Source organism: Lycium ferocissimum, chromosome 7, assembly GCF_029784015.1.
Source record: "Lycium ferocissimum isolate CSIRO_LF1 chromosome 7, AGI_CSIRO_Lferr_CH_V1, whole genome shotgun sequence".
Classification (NCBI taxonomy): domain Eukaryota; kingdom Viridiplantae; phylum Streptophyta; class Magnoliopsida; order Solanales; family Solanaceae; genus Lycium; species Lycium ferocissimum.
This window is the reverse complement of record NC_081348.1, coordinates 20,500,472-20,523,916: the sequence shown is the minus strand read 5'-3', so window position 1 is coordinate 20,523,916 and position 23,445 is coordinate 20,500,472. Positions and strand designations below refer to the sequence as shown.

The 23,445-nt window shown below is 34.8% G+C and overlaps 3 protein-coding genes and 1 non-coding gene across 5 annotated transcripts; 2 read left to right on the top strand and 2 right to left on the bottom strand.

Moving 5' to 3' along the window:
• Positions 1-2,777: 2,777 nt before the first annotated feature.
• On the top strand, positions 2,778-2,878 carry LOC132065847 (U6 spliceosomal RNA). The gene has a single exon (XR_009416819.1). It is a non-coding gene; the product is annotated as a U6 spliceosomal RNA (small nuclear RNA).
• Positions 2,879-3,393: 515 nt separating this feature from the next.
• On the top strand, positions 3,394-7,140 carry LOC132063703 (protein DUF642 L-GALACTONO-1,4-LACTONE-RESPONSIVE GENE 2-like). The gene is made up of 3 exons (XM_059456384.1): positions 3,394-3,545; positions 4,811-5,323; positions 6,352-7,140. Exons 1-3 carry the CDS (start codon positions 3,476-3,478, stop codon positions 6,885-6,887), a joined length of 1,119 nt encoding a protein of 372 aa, XP_059312367.1. The 5' UTR covers positions 3,394-3,475; the 3' UTR covers positions 6,888-7,140.
• LOC132063702 (boron transporter 4-like) lies at positions 6,640-11,931 on the bottom strand. Of its 2 annotated transcripts, XM_059456383.1 has the most exons (13): positions 11,658-11,931; positions 11,452-11,534; positions 11,158-11,350; positions 10,925-11,063; positions 10,271-10,436; positions 9,906-10,072; positions 9,306-9,479; positions 9,105-9,200; positions 8,877-8,993; positions 8,331-8,656; positions 7,724-8,003; positions 7,495-7,632; positions 6,640-7,321 (listed from the first exon to the last, which is right to left on the bottom strand). In XM_059456383.1, the coding sequence occupies exons 1-13, from the start codon at positions 11,765-11,767 to the stop codon at positions 7,289-7,291; spliced, it is 2,022 nt and encodes a 673-aa protein (XP_059312366.1). In that variant the 5' UTR covers positions 11,768-11,931; the 3' UTR covers positions 6,640-7,288. The 2 variants fall into 2 exon arrangements, with proteins under 2 accessions (XP_059312366.1, XP_059312365.1); XM_059456382.1 differs by having other exon boundaries at positions 11,158-11,788.
• Positions 11,932-16,462: 4,531 nt separating this feature from the next.
• On the bottom strand, positions 16,463-23,445 carry LOC132063701 (uncharacterized). The gene is made up of 7 exons (XM_059456381.1): positions 22,781-23,445; positions 21,482-21,789; positions 20,605-21,276; positions 20,157-20,285; positions 19,401-19,604; positions 18,393-18,593; positions 16,463-16,980 (listed from the first exon to the last, which is right to left on the bottom strand). Exons 1-7 carry the CDS (start codon positions 23,061-23,063, stop codon positions 16,858-16,860), a joined length of 1,920 nt encoding a protein of 639 aa, XP_059312364.1. The 5' UTR covers positions 23,064-23,445; the 3' UTR covers positions 16,463-16,857.

The window sequence follows — 23,445 nt, the reverse complement described above, 5'->3', positions numbered from 1 at the left end:
TCTTATAACTTTGGCACCCGTGACCACATTGCGAAGCTGATATCTTTTGGGTTTACTCCATAATCTCAAGCAGATAAGTGAATGGAGTACCATATATCGAATGCCAATATTAATCAAGTTATTGATCAACAGTCGAACTTATAATACCTTTTTCTCTCACAAGGTGACACGTCATACCTTTAGAAAAAGAAACAAAAAAGAGAGCAAAAGAAGTAAACTGTGAATTACTGACACAAACTGTCCAAAAGATATTGGATTTTATTTGAAAGTTCCTTTGTTCCGTTTTTCTAAAAATGTGTGGCTATGTAGCCACACGTTACAAGCTAATTGAATGACGCAGAAATACTTGGATAAAAATCAGACAAGTCATTCAGCGAAGAAAACAATCCACATTATAATTCATGTGTGGGAGACATTGATGGTTCACAAGTCGAGAGAAGGTTTTGTTCATAATAAATGTAGGCAAGATGTAAACTGAACAAAAGACGAACAAACTGGAATACACCACTAATAAAGGCATTTGCCTATATAGTAAAGCTGGTCAAATACACCACAACTAAAGATATCTTCCTATAGAGTAAAGCTGGTCGAATTTTAAGACTCAATTCGTGATAAACTTCGAATAGAGAAAAAGCCACAGTAAAGTTTTGAAAATAAGTTTTGGATGAACTTTGAACTCTTAGAATATTTGTTTTTAAAGACTCAAAGCGATGACTACTAACATGATGGAATGTTAAAATAATGACAATAAAATAATAGTGGATCATTGTCCTATTGCAATCATCAAAGATCTAAAGATAGCATGTGTGTCTGTCTCTTGGTGGGTGTGCATTTGTAGGTTTTCACGACTAGATTTATTGGGTATGTAACAGTACGTACATTGCACATTGGTGTAACATAAGTATTATTGTATTGGACACAATGGACTTTCTCTATGTTAAAAATCAAGACTTTCGGCTTATACCATTTGACATAGAAAGTAAGATATTTATTTAGCATCTAAGGGTACGTCTGGCCTAGGTGTCAATGAAGTGGTTAAAAATCATAAAACCTTAGGTTCAAAATTTAGCAGAAGCAAAAACACCCGATGATTTTTTTCTATCTATACCACATAAAATTAATTGAAATGCGTGTAAGCTGGTTCAGACTCCACTATTATAAAAAAGAGTACAATATTTGTTTATGTTACCGTAACCATGAATAGAAATTTCCTTACGATGACGTGTGAGGAAAAGCACAGCCACTTCCACAACATAACTTCCAACTGATCTTGCAGCCCCTTTAGCAATATTTGCTCTCTCCCTTTTCTTTTAAAGCCTCCTGTTTAGAATCTGAACGTAACACCTTAAAAATAAATGAAGCTACAAAATTTATAACCTGTGAACCACTTTACATAATTTATACCTCAACTTGTACTGGGATGATAAATGACCGAATCTTACCATAATTATACATATATCGTTCGAATTGGAAGTAATGAATTTAAGTTGAAGTGGTAGAAATTAATTACCCCAAATCTGACCCTACATCCCACACCCGTACCATACTAATTAAGATGGATAATTACTTACATTGTACACATGCATGCTGTTATAGCAGCAGTGACACCTAATTGCACCATTCACTAATTGCACATGCCCTCCTCATTAAACATTTTCGAATTATTGCCGACCAATAAGGAGCTGCCAAAACTCTTTCACTGAAAAAGACAGGAAAGACAAATAAATTAAGGATGCACTGAGTTTCACATGGGAATGCTTTCAGTACCAGATCTTGAATGTCTTATATTCCCAATTTCCTGCTATATCACGTTCCTCTGTTTTCACAATCCATTGGTATATTTGGTTTTAATAGTCTGATTTTATGGTTGTTTTTGTAACATCGTCATTTCTTGAGGATAACTATAAATCAGCTTGGAGTACAACCACCCAACATTATCCTGCCAGAGCCATGTGCCCTATGGCAGGTATAACATATTTGAGCTTCCGTCGGTGGTAAATCAAACTCTTTTTGGATCATCACCACAAAGCTCTATAAATTACTTCCTTTGTCTTAATTTATATTATACATTTTTCTTTTTTGTCCGTACGCAAGAAAAATATACTATAAAAATAATTATCTATGTATTCTAAATCACAAATTCAAAAATCTTGTTATTTTTTAAAATTTCATCCCAGTCAAAGTGTTTCAGACAAAAATCATGAGAAGGAGAGAGCAAAATTCCTTCAGTAATTCCAATATTCTTAAAATCAATTTATTTCCATGTTTTCATGTTAATATTTCTAATTGTTAATGGAGCCATAACTAATAGATTCTCCTTAATTAAAAACAGAGAAAATTCAAAAGTATTAATGTTATTTTCTTTAAGAGATAATGGTCATCAAAAGCACACATTAACAATCATTGTTTCGCGAGTTTCACGCCCAAAATATCAGTTGTCCCTTCATCTATCTAAACTATCACCATCTATGCGTTTCAACACACCTAGTTGAATAGATGGTGATAGTTCAAGAAGGAAAATGGAATAGATAATAGTTGGCCTCAGCTTTGAAGTGTGTTTTAATATATATAGATGGTGATAGTTTAGGCAAGAAAAGAAAACAAGTTATAGTTTAAGTGTGAAATTCGGGGGAAAAAATGATCGTTTATGTGTGTTTTTAACCATAACTCTTTTTTATATTTATCCTTTTCATATTCTAATTACTATAATCTAGTATCAGATAAAGACAATATGAGACTTGGGAGTATGTAAAAAGAAGCAAAAGCGGAATGACTCGGTCCTTTGGGGACATCCGATAAAACTGAAACGATACATAGAAGATTAGCATGGTCCCTGTGCAACGATGGCAGGCACAAAACAAATCGAGAAATGGTCCAAAAAGCGGAATGACTCAATGAGAAGACAAGGTTATACGGAGGCTGAGCTAGAGTTTGTTAGTACGTGGAGCATGTGCACACGCCACTCGGCCACTGGTCAAAAACCTTTACCATATACGACCTTTTCGTTGACTATAATTCATAGTACCTGAGACTTTGTGGATGAGAAGGAAGAAGATCATATGCTAAAATTTAGAATGCTCAAAACAAAAGAGTTAAAGACGATTTGACAATAATTCGACTTAACTAAAAAAAATTCCATGTGTATGAACATGGTCTTCGAATCTTGACCCGACTCTGGCCGAGGAGAATGACTAATTAGGCGATGTCGTTTTGGTTTGTTTACTACAGGGTAGTAGGAGTAATTATTTTAGCATTTAATTAGGTTTTTCCAAATCTTTGTCCCCTCGGCACGAGGAATGCACGTGCACTTTTGCTGCGTTGTCACAACTAGGAAAGAGAAATAGTGGCAGTTTTTGTAATTTACTTCTCACCTTGGGGCAAATTCATAAACAGAAACTCATAAAAGCCGGTTGAAAGTTTCTGAATTTCAGCACACACATACACACACTCTTCAGTGTCTCTCTAATTCATAAAAATGAAGAAGGCAGCCATATTATTGGTGCTGCTCTGTGCCACCATCCATGTTGCTTCATCACAAAAGGATGGTAAGTTTTTAATTACTATTCTTTTACTATCCATTTTCGGTTTTTGTTTTCAATTCTGGGCAGTATGTATGATTATGTTTCATTTAATACTGCATTGATGATATTAAAATTTAACTTCTTATGGTTTATATTATGAAATCATTTTCTGATATTTGTATTCGTCATGCATGCTATAGCGTTTGGTATATTCATCATGATATAAACGAAAAAGAATAAATTAGTAAAATATGAATGCTACTTGTGTGCAAACCACAAACAATAGTAGTTTACTAGGAGTGCTGAAATGAGCAGGAGGAAATTAGTAAAATTGTAAAATCGTCAAGTTTCCACTTGTTAAGATTAGCATCATTCTCCAATTATGTACTAGCTACAAGACATATGTACCATGCAACTTTCCTTAATCCATCCTAATTAACTAATTATAGCCTAAATAATAATAATAATAATAATAATAATTCATTTAAGTGATAGGGTGATCTAGCCTTGTCTCCGATCTCCCGGCACCAATTTAGTATATGTCATTCAATACCCCACAATTGATTGTACCAAATAAAAATAATTGCTAGGCTATTATCCTTTTGCTCAACACCGGCTTATTTCCAATTTTTTCCCCTCAAGCAATGCGATATAAATAAGGAAGAGAGAAAGGACTTGCTTTATTCATGCATGTGATTACTGAAGGGAATATGTGAATTGTGATAGTTATGATGGCAGCCAGCATGTACATGTTCTTTTTCCCCAACTAATAAAAGACTAGTTTGCTAAATCCATGTAAATTAGATGCATCCATCGAGTTGATACAGATCTACCCTAGCGGTTAGATTAAAGGCTTTTTGAGAATAAATTTCTATAATAATTGGTTGAATTGAAGACCTATGTTCGGACAATAATTTAAAGAATATTTATAAAATTAATTACATCAATTAAAAGTATTGCATATAAATTTTATTATAAGAATTTGTAAACTGTTAAAAATGATAACTAACTTAGTATTACAAATTAAACTTCACTAACGGTGTACAAAATCTTTACGACGTTTATTAAAATTCACCTTAATGTAATGAATTTTTGCACCATCAGGTCACTTTTACCTGTTGTAGCAAGTAATCTATGTCATTTTCAAGATTATAAATTGTTTTACTTGTAAATATCTTTTGAGTAACCTAGCAGTGTAACATTCTTTTTTACACTTGTAACATAAATTCTATCTTAAATGATAGTTTGATATACGTAACAATAATTCATTTTCTTGTTTGAATGATCAGGAATATTGCCAAACGGGAACTTCGAGCTAGGTCCAAAGCCATCAGAAATGAAAGGAACAAAAGTAGTGAACCGTCACGCAATACCCAACTGGGAAATATCAGGTTACGTCGAGTACATTAAATCAGGCCAAACACAAGGTGACATGCTCCTTCCAGTACCTCAAGGAGATTACGCTGTTAGGCTAGGTGAAGACGCTTCAATCAAAACCAAAGTGAAAGTCACAAAAGGAGTGTTCTATTCAATCTCTTTTGTATTTGCTAGGACTTGTGCCCAAGAAGAGAAACTGAATGTGTCAGTTTCACCTAATTCTGAGCCCAATGATTGGGGAATGTTGCCACTACAGACTATGTATAGTTCTGAAGGATGGGATTCGTATTCGTGGGGTTTTTTGGCAGAGGCTAATGTGATTGATGTTGTGATACATAATCCAGCTGTGGAGAAGGACCCGGCTTGTGGTCCACTTATTGATTTCGTTGCTCTTAAGGCTTTAAAAACCCCCAAAAGACGTGGAGGTTAGTGTACCTACTCCATCTATCTCGAATTATTTGTCGTGTTTCTCTTTTATCGGCTTTTATAGAAATATTAATTAAAAAGGACTTTTAACTATTTTACTTTTATTTATGTCTTAATATATAATTTCTCTTCATTGAATATTATTCTATTTGTGTGTCACCTTGAGGTGTTTGTAATTTTCAAGAACAATTACTACTAAGGGTAAAAAGGAAAAAATAATTAATTTTGTTTTGAATTTTTAAATTAATAAATAATTTGAGACAACTATCGCTAAAGATCACGACAAATAATTTGAGATGTAGGAAGTAGTTGGCTATAATTGAATTGCTCCATTTTTGGCTTGAACTTGAGTTGGCGTCCCCTTGAAATTCCCAAAAGGATTAAAATCGGACCGGGTTATAACTAGTTACTTACTACTTATCTTCTTTTTCAAGTGGATATAATTTTAATTAATACACTGATAATATATGGATTTGTACCATTAAGTTACTTTAAAAGTAACTAAGTTAATATTTCATAACCAGTGGAGTCAGGAGCCTATTAGAAAAATATTTTACCATATGTTAATGCATCGATTGGGAAGAGTTTACTTTTGAGTTTAAATTTTGTGTACTTATAATGTATTGAGTTCTTCAAATTATCAAGTTAAGTTGACCTATACGAATCGGTATACTTTTCCTAGCAAGTCAGATATAGTAATCAGAAAATAGACTAATAACCTGCTAATTTGACATATTCAATTAAATTACACTAATAGCATAAAAATTCTTTACTCTGCTAGTACATATAATTCAAATCCTTTACTTTTATCATAAGCAATTTACTTGCAGTTGGCTTACGTGAGCAATAATTTTAAAATTGAATGAGTACATGACATGTGCTTATATTTAATACTAGGATTTTGATATAGAATAGTCTCAAGTTTTTTTTTTTTTTTTTTTATTTTTTTAAAAGATGGAATTTATACTTTGGCTATAATGTGTCAAATTACTAATTCATATTGATGATATATAATCGATGCATGCAGACAACATGTTGAAGAATGGAAACTTTGAGGTAGGTCCATACATTTTCCCTAACACAACATGGGGCGTTCTAATCCCTCCAAACATTGAAGATGATCACTCTCCATTGCTCGGATGGATGATTGAATCTCTCAAGGCAGTCAAATACATCGACTCCGAACACTTCCACGTGCCGGAGGGCAAGCGAGCAGTCGAGCTCGTGGCTGGAAGAGAGAGTGCCATAGCACAAGTAGTGAGGACTAGACCACGAAAAGTATATGATTTAATTTTCTCTATTGGAGATGCTAGCAATTCTTGTGAAGGATCCATGCTTGTTGAGGCATTTGCAGGGAAAATTACTAGGCAATTTCCTTATGAATCTAAAGGTAAAGGTGGATTCAAAAGGGCTAGACTTAGGTTCACGGCGATTGCACCACGTACTAGAGTGAGGTTTTTGAGCACGTATTATCATATGAAGAGTGATAATTCGGGCTCGTTGTGTGGTCCTGTGGTCGATGATGTGAGATTGGTTGGAGTTCGCAATCCCCACCGTCCATAGATCCTTTTAATTATTTAAGTCTGATAATTGTTGATTCAGTTTATGTTTTATGCATGACGGAATGCTGATATGATATTCCTTGTAATACGTACTATAGTTGATGTGTTGCTCTTTTCTTTTTTCTTTTTCATGTCATACAAGCAAGAGAGTTAAAAAAAATGATGTATTGTTGTATTTTACATGTATTTATACAAAATTTTCGAATAATCAAATGAAAGACCCTTCTTGGTTCAACATAGTATGTGTTCCTTCATATATTGAACTAAATCCATTCAGTGTTGGTATTTTCCCTGTTGATTTCCATTTGAAAAAGTGTACATGAGCAAAATTCCAGGATTAGTCTTAGTGAGAAAAATATTCAAGACTACTTTTGGTCTCTGTCTCCTTGACTCCCCAGCTGATCAACTACTCAAATTCTCTGTTGTTGCATGAACCTGCAAAAGTAGAATGTCAACTGTGCTATACTTCAAAGTCTCCAGGCAAATTTATGCAAATGGCAATGCTTTAGATAGGTGTTTTCTCAATTTCACCAACTCTGTGCACTTCTGTTTTGAAGGGTCAATAACTTATATGGTCTCCAACTATAGGCTAAAGTGACTCAAGATACCTGTGGGCGTTTATCATCGTTAAAGCTCTTGCTCCTGATCTTGAATTCCCCTCTTCTGGTTGTAAGTTCATCTAATATCTCAGCACCACAAATGTCTACTTCACCTTCCTCAGCTCCATGAGGAGGTGCTTCCTTTTCCTAATAAAAACAAGTAGTATTTGACATTTCATAAGTTGATAAACTTGAAAAGAGAATCAACAATTTAGCAGACATTGAACTTTTGGAATACCTTAGAAGAGAAGCTGCGCAAACGTTGAGGGACACCAGGAATTTCCTCATACTCAGCTGCATCTAGCTCTCTCAAATGATGAGGCTGGAAAATCTTGGGTAGTAGATGTTGTCTTATGCTTAAAAGGAGAAAAAATGGCAAGGGAAAGAGAATGCCAGCTATGGGGATCCAAGTGACTCCAAAGCATAATAATAAGTACATAAATTGGAAAACTGTGAAAATTGCAATGTATCTGAATGGCACCGACTCCACAAAAGATGCATGCACCCCTTCAAGGACCCTGTCAACATGGTAACTCAAATCAGTTAAAGAAGTAATAGGATTCGTATATGCAGCAATGCTCATGTTTGCCTACGAGTTTAAGTTCTGTGCACTACCAATGCATAAGTTTTTAACGCCATCAAGTAACTTTTCATATCAAGTCTGATATAGTACTCCAGGAGACAGAATGAGAACTTGCTTTTTAAAAAGTTAAATCATAAAATTTCTTTATACTATCAGTGTATAAACAACTTAGATCTTTTTCATATATGTATGGCATCAAAAAGTACTTCATTATTTTTTGAAGTACTTGAAACATTATTGGTGAATTACCAGGTGGACTTACTTAAATCTCCTCCCAGGAGTGATGAAGAGAAGCAATATTCTTTCCCAGAGTTGATTTCCAGGCAGGCTGTCAATAGCCATATAGGCGAAATATCCCCAAAGAACTGAGGTTGGTATCTTCTTTATCACTGGCATAGCACAAACTGATGCTGCTACTAGTAGCGACTGTAATAGATTGCTCACTCTTTGCTCATTCACTCGGACAGGCAAGTAGACATCTATGTGTTTCTCAGGATCAAATGCGAACTCTGCATTTCCCTCGTTATCATTTTCAGTACTTTTCATTACTGCCTCCTTCAAGTGTTCCAACTCTTTAGCTACTGTTGTCTGCAATAGGACACAAACCATTCATTTTACAAAGCTCAATATTCACCTGCATGAAGTAAGATGTGCACCACCACGGACTACAACATCATTTAACAAGTGAATGAACGGTAATACTTTGAACAAATAAGCTTAAAATTGATATATTTTCGCAAAACCAATGCCAAGATAAGCAACAAAAAGTAAACTTAGAAGAGACTTACATCAGGAGAACTAGACTTACATCAGGAGAACTATCAATCTCTACAAAAACTGCTTGCATATTGCCATAAATTTCGGAATTACTAGCCTTTCGCTTTATACTCTCCTTGGCACTTTTGACCATCTTCCTCCGAATCAGCTGGTTCACATTGCAGAAAGTTTTCAGTATTCGAATGAGTAGCATCCACAAAATCACTAGCATATATAACAAGTAGTTATTAGAGTTTCTAGTATGCTAATTGGTAATTACCTGTCTCCTGAGAACAGCCAAACTCTTTGTATGCATAGGGGACTGTGGCAAGACACCATTTGAAGGAGGAACTCCAATCAAACCACAAAGCAAAGTCTAAGGAGATACCATTCATGTAATTAGATAATCTTGATTTATTACCCCAGTGATGAAAAATGGAAAACAATAAAAGAAATCAGCTATAGATGAATAGCTAGATACCATAAATCCCAAGAGCAAGATGTCATGATGATAAGCAGAAGGATTCTTAAGATTGAATTCCTTTTGTTGTGCCATTTGTGAAGCAACAGTGTGATCAAAGAAATAAAGTCCAGCTATCATTAGAGCTGGAATTAAGGCAGCAAAGATGTATGTTGGAGGAACCTTCCCCATGTCCTGCAATTGAGATATCATGTGTTCAATTTCAAGATTATTCAATAAATAAGGCAGCTTGGTGCATGAAGCATCCTGCGTTCATGCTGACACAAACATCAGTGGCTAATTCCAAAAATTTCAAGATTTTATAATAAAAAAGGGCAGCCTGGTATACGAAGTATTTTGCGTTGACGCAGGATAAGAGAAAGGGCCGCATCCTATCCTAACATAAACATCAATGACTGATTCCAAGAATTTCAAGATTTTTTCTATAAAAAAAAAGGGCAGCCCCGTGTAAGAAGGATCCTGCACTCATGCAAGGACCAAAGAAGGGCCTCATTGTATGCCAACATAAATATCAATGGCTGATTCCATGAATTTCAAGATTTTTCAATAACCATCAGGCATTAGAAAATTAATCCATCGAACCGTTCACAATTAACACACCTTAATTACAGTCCAGTGGTGTGAAGATGCAGATTCCCAAGGAAGGGGACTAAAGAGCCTTCTGGGAACTCCAGATGGCACTTTACTTGGCACACTATATGAGAGTGCTGACCAAACAAGGACCATTAATGGAACACCATAATCAGCAATAAAGCTTCTGAACCAACCTGATTTAATAGGAAAAGAAAGTACTATTAGTCACCACACAATATATACATGCAACTTCGTGAAAAAGAATTTATATTATATACATTGATGTGTAAAGAAATTTTGCACTATCACTATAATTTAACCTATAAAGTTAAGCTCTTAAGAAAAGCTACTGTATGATATTACTAATTAATGTTACATCACAATTCATATACCTGTTCCATACCACCATGACCTTGCTTTTCTGCTTTTCAATGATGTGTAGAGAAGGCCAAAGGAAAATATAACTCCAAGTAAGCCGTTTGTATAGAGCCATTGGAATTGATATTTCTCTAAATTTGGGTCCTCAGCTTTGGGAACTTTGAACTCGCTTACTAACCCCTACAAAAGCACATTAAAAATGCAACCTCAAGTTAAGTTATAAAAGGGTGTCAAATAAGCGACTTGGACTAAATTTGAAGGGGTTAAAACTTATTAAACCAAAAAACTGTTTGGTTCATAATCCGTCCAAATCTGTTTGGATCAAGATTGTTGGACGATTTAAGCTAAACAATGAATCATGATCCAAATAACCCAACAAAACCCAAAAACATTTTTCTATGTCTTATTAGCCTCCTTATGGATCATGGGCTACATACGGCGCCCAAATTGGCCCCAAACTTTTAGATGGGCTAACTTGTGTTATGCTCAAATCGACCCGCAATGAATACATGCCCAGACCATTTCGCTTAAATGTGAATGGATTGGACGGGTTATACACGTTGATGGACTAAATTTGACATCCTAAGTCAAGACTTCATACTGGTATATCAATATTACCAAGAGCTGTATAATTTTTAAGAAGACCACCTGTTTCTTCTTGCAGTTACCTTAATTGCCTCTTGTATAAAAAGCACAGAAATGAGCATCCCAAATGTCTCCCCAGCTATCCTTGTAAATCGATTGATAATGTTGCAGGCATTAAATATTGCTAAAAGAAACAACATGAGTGCCGTCCACACACAAACCCTGCAGAATCAGTATGAAAGAAATTCTCATCTCAACACAAATACTTTAATATATTTCTGAAAATGTAAAACACAGATGATTTTAATTAACATACCATCCAGCCCAAGCCAAGTAAAGAGTCTGTCCCAAATCTTCTCTCCCTTTGGCAAATTTGTACATGTAAGTGTACATAATAATAGTAGGTTCTGCAACTCCTAATATTAAAAGAGGCTGCCCACCGAATATGGAGTGTATTATACCACATATAGCTGTTGAAACTAAAGTTTCCACAGTGCTCACGCTCCCATCTAATTTAGATACAAAATAAATCCATAGTATATTAGTGTTCATTAATTTTCTTGATATGTAATAAAGTTGAAATGTGAAAAAAGAAAAAGAAAAAAAAAACCTGTATCTCTGCTCAATTGTTCTCCAAAGGCAATCACTGGAAGAGCAGATGCAAAAAATATGTAAGTAGTTGGAGCCAATATCCTGATATATGTTCAAAAGAAGCATCAGTTAGATAAGAAAAAAGAAACAAAGAATATGTTCAATATTGTTTTCAAAAAATTTCTGAAAACAATATTATCAATGTAAAAAGCATAGTATAGTTACGATATTCCGGATGTAAGTCCAGCAAGCCAATCGCGCTGGTAGCAAGTTGCTCTTCCTCTAAAATCATCGACAATGCCTCTGAATGGAGTTTTGAGAGTACTCTTCATCATCTCTGCTGATCATCAAAATATTTCTGGGAGGAATATCGATGAGTATGTTATATGATACGAACGTATTTTACTATTCAACATGCAATATTGTTAAAAAATCGAAATGTACAATCTCAGTAGGAAATTAATAAGGACATACTCCTACTATATATATATATATTTTGTGGACTTGAGTTGATTTGTCTCAGGCCTAACTTCTCAGTGATGACTTATAGAATTACTGGTCATTGGCAAAGGCAGCAGTTGCTTTTTTCTTAAAAAAAAAAAAAAAAAAAAAAAGAAGAGGAAAACAGAAAGAAAAAGAAAAAAAAATATAGGAAGATTTTGTCGCTGGTAGGTAGCTGCTTCTTTGTAGGTCCATACGTAAATTACACCTAACAAGAAGTACTTGTCAAGTTGTACGAGGTCGGGGTTTATATGGGAACAGAATATATGTATTGCAGTCTCTATTGACTTATCAAAAGAAGTGGACAAATGAAAAAGGTTTAACAGCATAAACAAAATACCCTAAGAGACGAAGCACAAAGACCCTGGGCTTATTTAAATAAACGTGTTTGAAATTTCAGGGAATATGCGTTTTTGTAGCTAATATTGCTACTCTTAAACTGACTTATTGTTTTTTTTTTTCCCATAGCTATGTAGATGCATATGGTATTAATTTGCTGCTTCTTTTCTTTTTATAAATTAGTATAAGTTAACTATGTAGTAGGTGGAAAAGTATTTTAAGCAGATGGCATGCTTGCTTCTTCTCCTCCTTTTCCTTTCCGATCACACGCCTTAGGAAAGTCTTGGTGAGTAGACTTATAATACGTACAAGTAGTAATACTGAATGAAACTTAAAAAAAAAAAAAAAAAAAAAAAATTGGATTTTAGTGGAATAAAACCCAACTAGTGTAGAATAATATTTGGAATTCAGTACCAATGTCAAAAAAAAAAAAAAAAAAAATTACCAATGTCAAGTTAAGAACAAGTACTCGGTGCTTGTGTAATATTAGAGAACTCGATATGGGTAAGTATTTATCTATATAACTAAGTATCGTAAACTTTGCCTCCAATCTCTTTTGTCAAACGTAGAATTGAGGGTTAGCTGGAAATAAAGGAGGGATGGGGATTTTTTAAGGTCAAAATGCATGAAGCTTTTTGGCCAATTAAGTTGGAATATTAGAGAACTCGGTTTTACGCTGCCAACCAAAATTGAAAAACAAGACTGTGCAAGAAATTCTTAAGGTTATTATGTGCGAACATAATTATTTTCACTAGTTCATGTATTCAACTTTCATTTATCGACAAAGGCCGGAAAAGAGAAAGAGACAGTCTGGACTGGACTATTCTTTATGGAAATTTTAGAATGAAATATTATTAGGTAAAATTAACAAAATCACTACCTTTTGGTAGTTTCCTATCATTTGTAGCTATCTTTTAAAAATGATCATTTGTAGCTATGTTTTTCCAAATTAAGGTATTTTTCGGATGTATTTGATGCTTATAAATACATAGTAACACAAAAAAATAAAACATATCCCTTGATTTAAGGCCATAACGGTGGGATCAATTAATTACCTATTAATTGGTATTTTTTACCATACCCTTCCACAAAATCAGATTTTAGATTACCTTTCCATTACCATTTTCTATTCCTCCATTCAATCTTCAACATTCAAACATAAAAAATCAAAAATTCAAAATTTGAAAACATTCAACAGCCAATATATTTAAAGTTTTCAATATTGATTTCGTTCTTAATTTACCCATGTATTTGATAGCATAACCAATGTATTTGAAGTTTCCAATCAAACCCCATGTATTTTATATTAAATCTCATGTATTTGTGCGAGTAATAATTTGCATCACCCCATGTATTTTAGCGGTAATGTATTTGAAGTTTTCAATATTGATTTCGTTTGGATTTACACATGTATTTAATAGCATAACCAATGTATTTGAAGTTACCAATCAAACCCCATGTATTTTTATATTAAATCTCATGTATTTGTGTGAGTAACAATTTGCATCACACATGTATTTGATAGATTAATTTGAACAAAATACACAAATATATAGAAAACTTACAATGTATTTTCGTCACTCATGTATTTGAAACTAGATGAACTGATGGAATTAATTTGAACAAAATACACAAAAATATAGAAAAACTTACATAAATACACCACCAACCACAACAATTGGTAGTTATGTCATAGAACATACACAAATACATATATTTTTCATCTTCTCAAAACCCTAGACCACCAAAAAAACCCTAGCCACTGATCAAATGCAACTCGGTCCAAATTTATGGGCACTGGTCCACAGCTCAAAAGTCTTGGCATTTACAACTACAACTTGCCCAGACTGGGAGATAAGCCCACAGCCATAATGAATGATCATTCTAGTCGGAACATCATTCACATAAAAAAGAAAATGGAAAGGTTAATTGCCTTCTTATGTTTAATTTGTCCACAAAGCTTGAAATCATGGGAACCAAAAAAAATTTGACAGAGGGGCAGCCGCCACCCGTGGTGGTGGTGGTTGATAGAAGGAGAGAGAGAATTTTTTAGGGATTTGAGAAATGAAAAATTTAAAACGGGTAGTGAGTGAGAATATAGAAAGTCAAAAATTTATGAAAAAGGAGAGAGAATGGTAATGTATATTAAGTGATGTTAATATTATTACCATTAAAAGGGGATATGGATTGGGGGTGCTAAATTTTAGGTGTATTTGTGCACTAGTAACTGAAAGTTACTATGTAGCTATATTAGCTAAATTCAAAAAGTATTTAGTTATTATTAGTAATTAAAATAAAAGGTAATTAATATCACTAATTATGTACTAAAAGCAGCTATAACACGTAATTTTTTCATATTATTAATCGGAAGTAAATCTTTGTGTATCCTTTTATTGTGGGTAATTTAACGCTCAACAAAAATGAAATATTGATCAAAATAAATTATATTTCTTGTATTGACAAAAGCTTTTTAAAATGTTTTGACTAAACATAAATTGCAGCTCTCCCAAGTACTTCTTGACAAGACGTCATTTTAAGAAAAGCAAATAACGAAAGTTTGGTCAAATGAGCATACGTGTTCATAGAATTATCACTTGTATATTCCAATGGCTAAATTTCCACTCCCCAGCTATCCTCTACCAAACCTAGGGATGGCAATTAGGGTAGGACAGGGTGGGCAGGGCAGGGCAAAGTCATAATAGAACATGGCAGGAAAACATATAAACGGGGTGGGGTAGGACAGCGCAGGGCAAAATTTAATTTTTGAAAATTTTTAATAGGGTAGGGCAAGAAATGGGTTATAAGTGGGTTAGGTAAAAAATGACTATTTTATTCTTGTTCCTTAGTTTGAATTCACATTTTGAAGCGTCGTTCTTTACTACTAAAAGTATAAGCATGAGTGCTTGGAAGTTTGTAAGATTTCTCATTTCTGTTATGAAATTCTTATTTGTTAAAATGTGACTTCTACCATAAATTAAAATCAATATTTTTTTATTATAAAACTAAACTTACGAAGTAAACCCAGTAATAGAACTATTCTATTTGTTTAAGCTTGTACAAAACCTTTCCTATTTATCGCAAAAGTGATCGCCTAATTAACTGATCTTACGATTAACAATATTCATTTAGAAAAAATCACTAAAAAGACATCTACAAAAAGGTGAAATACTACTACTTGCCGCTTATACTTACATCACAAGTTTGTCTTTAGTAATTAAGACAAATCATTTTTTTTTAACTCAGACATTCCTTCAAGCTTATTTAATTATACTAAAGATGGTTTTGTGTATTCTCATGCTAAACATAGTAAAATATGTAAATTCTAGTTCTATTTTGAAATTTGAACGATCAAAAGAAAAAATCCAATTTTAGGAACTAATCATTCATCTAATTGTTTTTAAGAAAATATGTCATGCTTCGAAGTGAAAAATAAAGAGGAAAAATGAAAGATAATATAACCGGGGCGGGGCGGGGCAGGGCAGGGCAATTTCCTTGAAAAAAGCTAAACAGGGCGGGTCGAAATCTTAGCAGGTCAAGGCTTGCCCCGCCCTATTGCCATCCCTAACCAAACCCCACGTGATGTTTGAATTTCCTTAGCATGGAATTCGTTTTATAAAGTGGCAAAGAAGTTCAAATATTATTTTATATCACAAGTTCAAATTGCAGAAGTGATATATACAGGTTAGTCATTATATAGGAGTGTTTTTAGGTAATTTACCCTAAAACTAAGCTTCTCAATTGCTTCGTGTGTTGGTCTGCTTTGAATCTTGCTTCTTGATGTCAAGCCACTTGCACGGGGTAAAATCGGCCTCCTAGTTTCTACGACTTTATTATCAGCATTTAACTTCTTGGTGGTATTAGTCGTATATTGAAGGGCTATTATAATTGTGTTATGCAACAGATGACCAAGTTCACAAAAATATGAAGAAAGAAATAATTACATTCCTAATTTGAATTGAGAATATTCATCTTGATAATACTCAAAAGGACCTTACAAATGAAATATTCTCAAGAGGGAGCGTGACAAATGGTGCAAAACGCGAAAATATAACATATGATACTGATGTACATGTTATAATTAGCCACGAATCCACAACCAACCTGGCAAAAAACCCTATTTGTTTATTATTTACAACTAAATACACCAGTGCATGTCGTTCATGATGACAAACACGTATAAAACAGAAAAAAGAAAGAACTGTTCTTGTATTCAACATAGTGTTACTCAGAGTTTTCACAAATATGAGAGAGGGAGAGAGACATTCTAGCAGGAAATCTGCTACACTGTTCTGAAGAAAAAGAAATGGTACACAGATGTTATCTCCACTCTTATGTGGTGGATAACAGAAACCAAAACCGAACGTAAGAATCTGCAAAACGAAAATAAAGAGGGAGGTGGAAAGATTACATTTGAAAGCTCTAACACTCAAGCTGCAAATTCACAATTAAAACTACCAAAAGGAGAGATGGACTTGGACTCTACCTTTTGAGTAAATTTAGAAAAGAAAAATTACAAAAGATGTATGTGAAAAAAGGGACAAAAAGCTCAGTTGAATAAATACTTGCGAATTGACATAAAGCACCCCTATTGATGTTGCAGTTCTGGTTCCGCTAAAATTCTATTGATGAATGGCGACATGGCTGCAAGTAATGCTTTCGGACATTCCTCGTGTGGAAGATGTCCACACCCAGATATGGCGACCAGTCTCTGTAAGTTGAGATCATTGTCAGATCAGCAGGGCTAAGCATCAAATTTGCAGTTAATGCACAGGAACAACATAGGAACAACATACGATATGTATGTTTTCCCGAACTTGCACTTATAGTTAAAAATTCTTGTGACTCCAAAAGTAGGCGAAAAAACGGTCGGACAGAAATCAATTTAGTTTCTACTACAAGGGTTGTAAATATGAATGCTTCTTCATGACATGCACTAATACATTGAACTTTACTATAGTTACACAAGTAGACATGTGACGAAACCGCCATATTATACATATGCTTTTGAGACATATAATGTGAAAAATACGAGCAATAAAGTTGGAACATATAAATGATTCTTTTTCACTTTTTGAACAAGGTGTCATTTGTGTTCGGAATATCTGAAAGTGATTTCTTTTCTTTTAATTTAATAGAGATGGTTAGTAGGGTTTCCATGTGTAAACCACCTAGTAAATGCACATTCTTTATATGAAGGATGTTTCAGATACACTCCTCTTAAAATCACAAACTTGAATTGTATCTGTGTCTTCTTGTGCTATGGAAGCTCACCCGTCCAAAACATTTTTCCTATAGTATGTTGTCCCATATTGTGTCTTCAAATCTTTTACTTTAACATTCAAACCAGAATGTTCTTTTACTTTAACAAAATGGAATCTCAGAAACCATCTTTAAGAGGTACGCATTCACGAAATTCTTTAATTCTGTTGTTTTGCTTTGTGCATCAATAGTTGTAGTGTGGCTTTAAGCAACAGCAATTCTTGCTTTTGTGGTTTACTCCGTTTAGTCTACAATAGTCCATGATACTTTTATTTGTCTTGGATGACGTGTTATGATATTGTTTTCCCAGAGAGTTCCATTTTACACTTTTAACGGAAATTTTCATATTTAAGAATATACTCCAAAACCCCATCATAGAAGGTCAAGAGGAAAGATTCTCAAGCTTGCTTGAGAAAACAATCCAAAACAGCAGCAAGACGAGAAAATCAATTTTGAATTACCACATAGAACAAAACAGGCTTTTAATCACCAAGAATGATAAACTAAAATAACTGTTGAACAGTTCAGTTTTCAACCCACATGGTACAGCACGTCATCAAATTGAGTAAATTATAAACCAAAATTCCTAGAGGAATAGAACTTCAGCTTTTGAAATTAACTCAACAGGTTTTCCCATCAGAAACAACATGTTGCACAAATGCCTAAACAGCTGATACGAGGTTAAGGAAAACACATTCTTTTTTTAATCGAGAAGGAAAACACATGCAAAATCATAAAACACAGAAACAGAAAAAATAAGAAGAATCCTTCCATACTCTTATCTCATACAAAGCTACACTGTGATATAAAATAGACTACTGCTACAAAGATCAAATATGATGAGAGAGATGGAGAACTCACAGAATTTACAAGTTTTGATGCCATGATTTGAACAGATTTTATAGGTACAAGTGCATCTTCAGCTCCTCCGATCACCAGAACTGGTAAACTTTCAACTGTTTTTAGTAGTTGTGCCGCATTTTCTGGTGAGAGGACTGTTTCAGATGAATGTTTTCCTATCTCATGGAGTGCTTCATCCCATCCTTCCACACATAATGGGGCCTGCTTACACACAGAACCAGAAGGACGATATCATGATCATATCATAATCTATAAATATCTAGAGTGGAAATGTAAGACCGGACGACTTGACATAAAGTACTTAAAGTAAGAAAGCATGAGAAGAAATATTTGTCCAAATAGCGGCCAAAATAAAGTTGTCCTAAGCACCATCTATCTTCTCATTTAAGATACTTCAACTCTAGGTACATATACTATATGATCCAGAGAATTAAGTGTAGATGCATCCTTTACGGTCTCTACCAAGTTGTTAGTCTCTCTACCTTTCACTGTCTTCTCTGTTTTCTTATAAATTTTGCCCCAAAGAGAGTTCATCAGTCAAAAAACAGTAGCATAGAAAAGAAGCCTGTACCTTGTGTACAACATTTAATGGCCTCCCACCATTTGCAAAATTGCAAATGCAGGAACAAATTCTTTGAATATGACAGATAAAACTTTCAGTGAGCATTTTATACCCCATTCTTCTTTCCCATCAAAATCTCTTGTTTATATCAAAATGATAGAATATAAATAGATCAAATCTTCTGGTTTTATCCTTAAAATCAGAAAATCTAAGAAAGTATTTACTTTAATTCTTATTGTAGCATTTGTCCTGTTTAGTTAATCCTGGGAAGACATATGCTAACACAAGCAATATCAGGTTTAGATCACACAGGTGTGAAATGCAAAATGTCCGACTGGAGAGAATCTAAGGAGCACATTAATTTATTCCAAACAGTATCAGTTTTAATCCAGAAGAGCAGTTATTACCTAGTATCAATAAACAAACAGCAAGAACACATTCTATACCTTGTATAGGCTCAAAACATCAGTTGTCAACTTGGTGGCATCATACCATGCACGTCTATTAACAACTTGAGTAATTTCTGTTCGCAACAGTGGACGCACCAAGTGCTTTTTTCCAAGAGAAGTACGCAATAATATCCTTGCAAAGGCTGGAACCAGTTCTCTTGACAGGCTAACATCCAATAATACAATCCCCTTAATATGGACCTAGAAGGCAAAAGCAATCAAGAAGATTAATATTACTCAGGAACACATGCAAAGGAGGTGCACATCATTTACCAGCAACTTGAATTTAAAACTGATTCTAGAGAGCTCCATATCAATTTTCTTCAAATGAAATATGCAATATATAGGTGCGCAACTCACTACGGGAACTGAAATTACTCAAGCAAAACTTGGAGCTAATGACATTTTTTTTACGAAGGTGGTGTCCTTGTACCTTACACGCATCTCGACTATTCCTCTGGGTACTTGCTACCTCCCACCAGCATGGGTACCTGGTAAGGCTTATGTAGAGGTGAAGAAATCACCTAGAGTTTCTTGCCTCCGCTGGGAATTTTTTCTTATTTATTAAATCATGACTTCATCAAGTTTTCAGTTCATGCAGTTCTGATAATAGTAGAGCACACAAAGGTACGTGACAAGAAGAAAGCACAGTCGCAAGTCACTCACATTAATTGACTTAGAAAAAGAAAAAGAAAAAAAGTCGACTCACAATAATCGAATTTGTTGACTTATCCTAAAAAAAGGTCAACTCACATTAATCGAATTTGTGGATGACTGAACTCTTTGTGCAGCCTTCAGTGCAAGCAATCCACCATCATCATGACCAACAAGTACAACTGAAGTAAAACCCATATCCAAACAAAACGAGAGAAGCAGATCAACCTGAAAAGTTTAAAGTAGGACAGTTTAACAGAAGGCCTAAAATATCATAAACTAATGATCCCCCAAACCAAAAGACCCAGAAATTTCGTCATTCTCTGGTGCTACTTAACATTCTCACTTCTTTTCCATTTAATTAATTGTTGTCATCCGCGGAAACAGCCTCTTATAGATATGCAGGGTAAGGCTATGTACAATAGACCCTCGTGGTCCGGCCCTTCCCCCAACCCCGCACATAGCGGGAGCTTAGTGCACCGGGCTGCCCTTTTTTTTTTTTTGACAACAGACTTCATTAAAACATACGATCAAAGCATGAGAATACCTGACTATCAATCTTGTAGGGATTAGGCAATTGATTCTCCTCCCAGTCTCTCTGACGTGGCCTAGATGTCAATCCCCATCCTGGCCTGTCGAAGGCTGTGACAGCACAACCTATCTGTTGGGCTAGCTCATCCATCACATTTCTCCAAGAGAAAACCCCGCCTCCAAAACCATGCACTAGAACAATTCCCAACTGATTATTCCCTTCTACATCTCGTATCGGGAATGAACATCCCGCATTACCAACATCATCTTCATCACCAGTTTCATCTAGGCTGAAACTAGGGATTTCTTCAGACAGAACTGGGGAAGTTGGAGACACATCTAAAAGAGGCATAGAGAGAGTGTGGGTATGAAATTGACTACTGTAGCTCCTCCGAATACGATAATCACTTTTTGATAAAACATGCAACGGGTTAGCAGAAGAAGTCGTGGAAGACAAAGAACGGTAAGTTGAGCCAGGCAAGCAAAGTTTGTAATGAACAGAGAGACCAAGGCAAGAAATGAATGAACTGTCAACATCAGCAAGCAATATAGCAGGGACCTCCCCCTCCTCATGAGCCGATCCTGCAAGTTTTCTCCTAATTTCACTATCTGTTCTTGCTTTACCTGCCGGAATTGGAGATCGTGGTACCTTATTGTATGCAGAGAAAACAACTTTGCAAGGAAGGACCTGTAATTATAGAGGAAACAAATTGTCAAATACTTATAGGCTTCACCATAACTGTATCATCAAAGGTCAGTGATGTAACCTTGATTCAAAAAAATAGTTAGGCAAAGAGCATGCTCATTTTGTGAAAATTAGAGAATTGTTTCACCCTGAGGGAAACACATTCAAGAAGTAAAAGTTACCAAAGAGAGGGCATATAATAGCTTACAGCTTCTGGGTCAACTCGGTGAAACAAAAGCTTCCTCCTTGCTCGACAGCTTGTTCTGTAAGCAATTACAGTATGTCCAAGAGCAAAGACTACCGAAGAAAGAAACAACACAGGCATCCCCCATGACTTCTTCAAATGAATCCTTTGTCTTGAGATAGAAGATGAAGCTTCAACCTCCAGATATGAATTGACAGAGAAAACACAAGCTTTGATGGAAAGAAGAATAACGGAAATTATGGAACAGAATGTAACTGTTCCAAGGTATGGTCCATGTGAAAGAGCAGGGCCATCGCATAAAGAATAAACACCTATGATCAAAAACAAAAACGAATTAGTCTTGTAGCAAACAGTAACTGGATAATAAACCCGAAAAAAGGTCATTAAATGTTTAAAAAGTTAAATACAGATCACCCCATCTAGCCATTTTAGTTAAAAGACTACACCTTACGTATTATTAGACCTTGGAAGAAGAAGCTCAAGCCTAGGAGAAATTAATCTAACTAAGCCATTTTAGTTAAAAGACTAAATCTTGACAAATTATTAGACCTTGGAAGAAGAAGCTCAAATCAAGGAGAAATTAATCTAACTCAGCCATCTGAACACATGGCAATGGGGAGATAGCCTACTGGTAAACACCCTCAACCTCAAGTCACTAAGGGAGCAAAGCATGGAAGGCAATTGTTGGTCTCCTAGGTAGGGAAGTTGGTTCGCAGGAAAGCATTACTGAGGTTTACCATATCAAAACTAAAATGAAAACATCTTAAGGGACATCATGAAAAGGGTTTAGATATCCATATACAAATTAAAGATGTTACATTAGGGAACTATAAGCGCAAAGCCAAAATACAACATCAAGCTCCAGGTAATATCAGCAAATAACTAAATTTCAAGTCGAAGCAAAAAACCAAAAAAAAAAAAAAAATGCACTCCCTCCGTCCCAATTTAAATGTCTTACTTTCCTTCTCCGTCTGTCCCCAAACTCTTTCTATATTTAGTAAGTATTCCAATTCCAAGATTCTATATGACAAGTTTAAACCACAAGATTCTAAAGTCTCCCTTTTGTTTGTTAAACTCCGTGCTGGGTCAAACTAAGAAAAAAGCATAAGCAAGTTGGACACAAGAACAGACGCAAATTGTAAACAAGCTTTAATCAAAAACCAACATTTTCGAATTATGTACAGTATGCATTCATCAGAAGAACACTACACTATACAATCCTTGCTATCATTAATTATTAGAACATAACAAACACAATACATTGTTGAAAATGTTGAAAGAAACGGAGAAATAATGACATACATGTAATGATAAGAGATCTCATGATAGAAACAAGAGGAATATCCGTCAAAGAGCTTTTAAAAGCATATCTCTTCAAATGCTCTTTAAAACTGTAACATTTAACACACGTAAAGCTCGAAATCAACACACTTGGTACCAATACATCACCAATTGCCACAAGTAGTGGTGCTGATAGTACAAGCAACGATGCCAACATTGCCACCATAAAATATATAATCTTCAAAAATCTCTTCAATTTCTCTAACATTCCTTTTCCACCCGAACCCGAACCCATTATTATCATAATTCAAAAAAGAATATAATATTTTCTTTTTTTCTTTTTAGGTAGGGCTTGGTGAAATAAAAACAGATCCAAGATGAAATAAATCCACGTGGCAAAGTGGCGGCGGCGCAACGGCCATATCTCGCCGGCGGCGAATATAACGCCTTCCGGGTCGGGTCAGCGATGATGATTTGATTAAATTTAAAGTTAGAGAAAGGTTTTAAAATGATTTTTCTCCGTTTGGGGGAAAAAAAAGAAATTTCCTCTCTGTTTATGCGTTGAAAAAGTGTTTATATATAAATATAAATTCAGAGAGGAGACTTTTGGTTTATCGCCGGGAGTTTATTTGAACTGTTTCTTTTTTTTTTCTCTCCCCTTAGGCTTTTGCCTGCACCTCCCCCTC

What these genes read in the sequence shown, in the direction of transcription:
- LOC132063703 (XM_059456384.1), top strand. Translation starts at nt 3,476, where the DNA reads ATGAAGAAGGCAGCCATATTATTGGTGCTGCTCTGTGCCACCATCCAT. An exon ending in TGCTTCATCACAAAAGGATG is followed by an intron (nt 3,546 to 4,810) that starts GTAAGTTTTTAA and finishes TTGAATGATCAG; the next exon opens with GAATATTGCCAAACGGGAAC. An exon ending in AACCCCCAAAAGACGTGGAG is followed by an intron (nt 5,324 to 6,351) that starts GTTAGTGTACCT and finishes CGATGCATGCAG; the next exon opens with ACAACATGTTGAAGAATGGA.
- LOC132063702 (XM_059456382.1), bottom strand. Translation starts at nt 11,558, where the DNA reads ATGCTTCTTTTGAACATATATCAGGATATTGGCTCCAACTACTTACAT. An exon ending in ACCACTGGACTGTAATTAAG is followed by an intron (nt 9,480 to 9,905) that starts GTGTGTTAATTG and finishes TCTCAATTGCAG; the next exon opens with GACATGGGGAAGGTTCCTCC. An exon ending in AGATTGATAGTTCTCCTGAT is followed by an intron (nt 8,657 to 8,876) that starts GTAAGTCTAGTT and finishes GTCCTATTGCAG; the next exon opens with ACAACAGTAGCTAAAGAGTT.
- LOC132063701 (XM_059456381.1), bottom strand. Translation starts at nt 23,063, where the DNA reads ATGATAATAATGGGTTCGGGTTCGGGTGGAAAAGGAATGTTAGAGAAA. An exon ending in CCTACAAGATTGATAGTCAG is followed by an intron (nt 20,286 to 20,604) that starts GTATTCTCATGC and finishes TAAACTTTTCAG; the next exon opens with GTTGATCTGCTTCTCTCGTT. An exon ending in CATCAAAACTTGTAAATTCT is followed by an intron (nt 16,981 to 18,392) that starts GTGAGTTCTCCA and finishes CTCAACTTACAG; the next exon opens with AGACTGGTCGCCATATCTGG.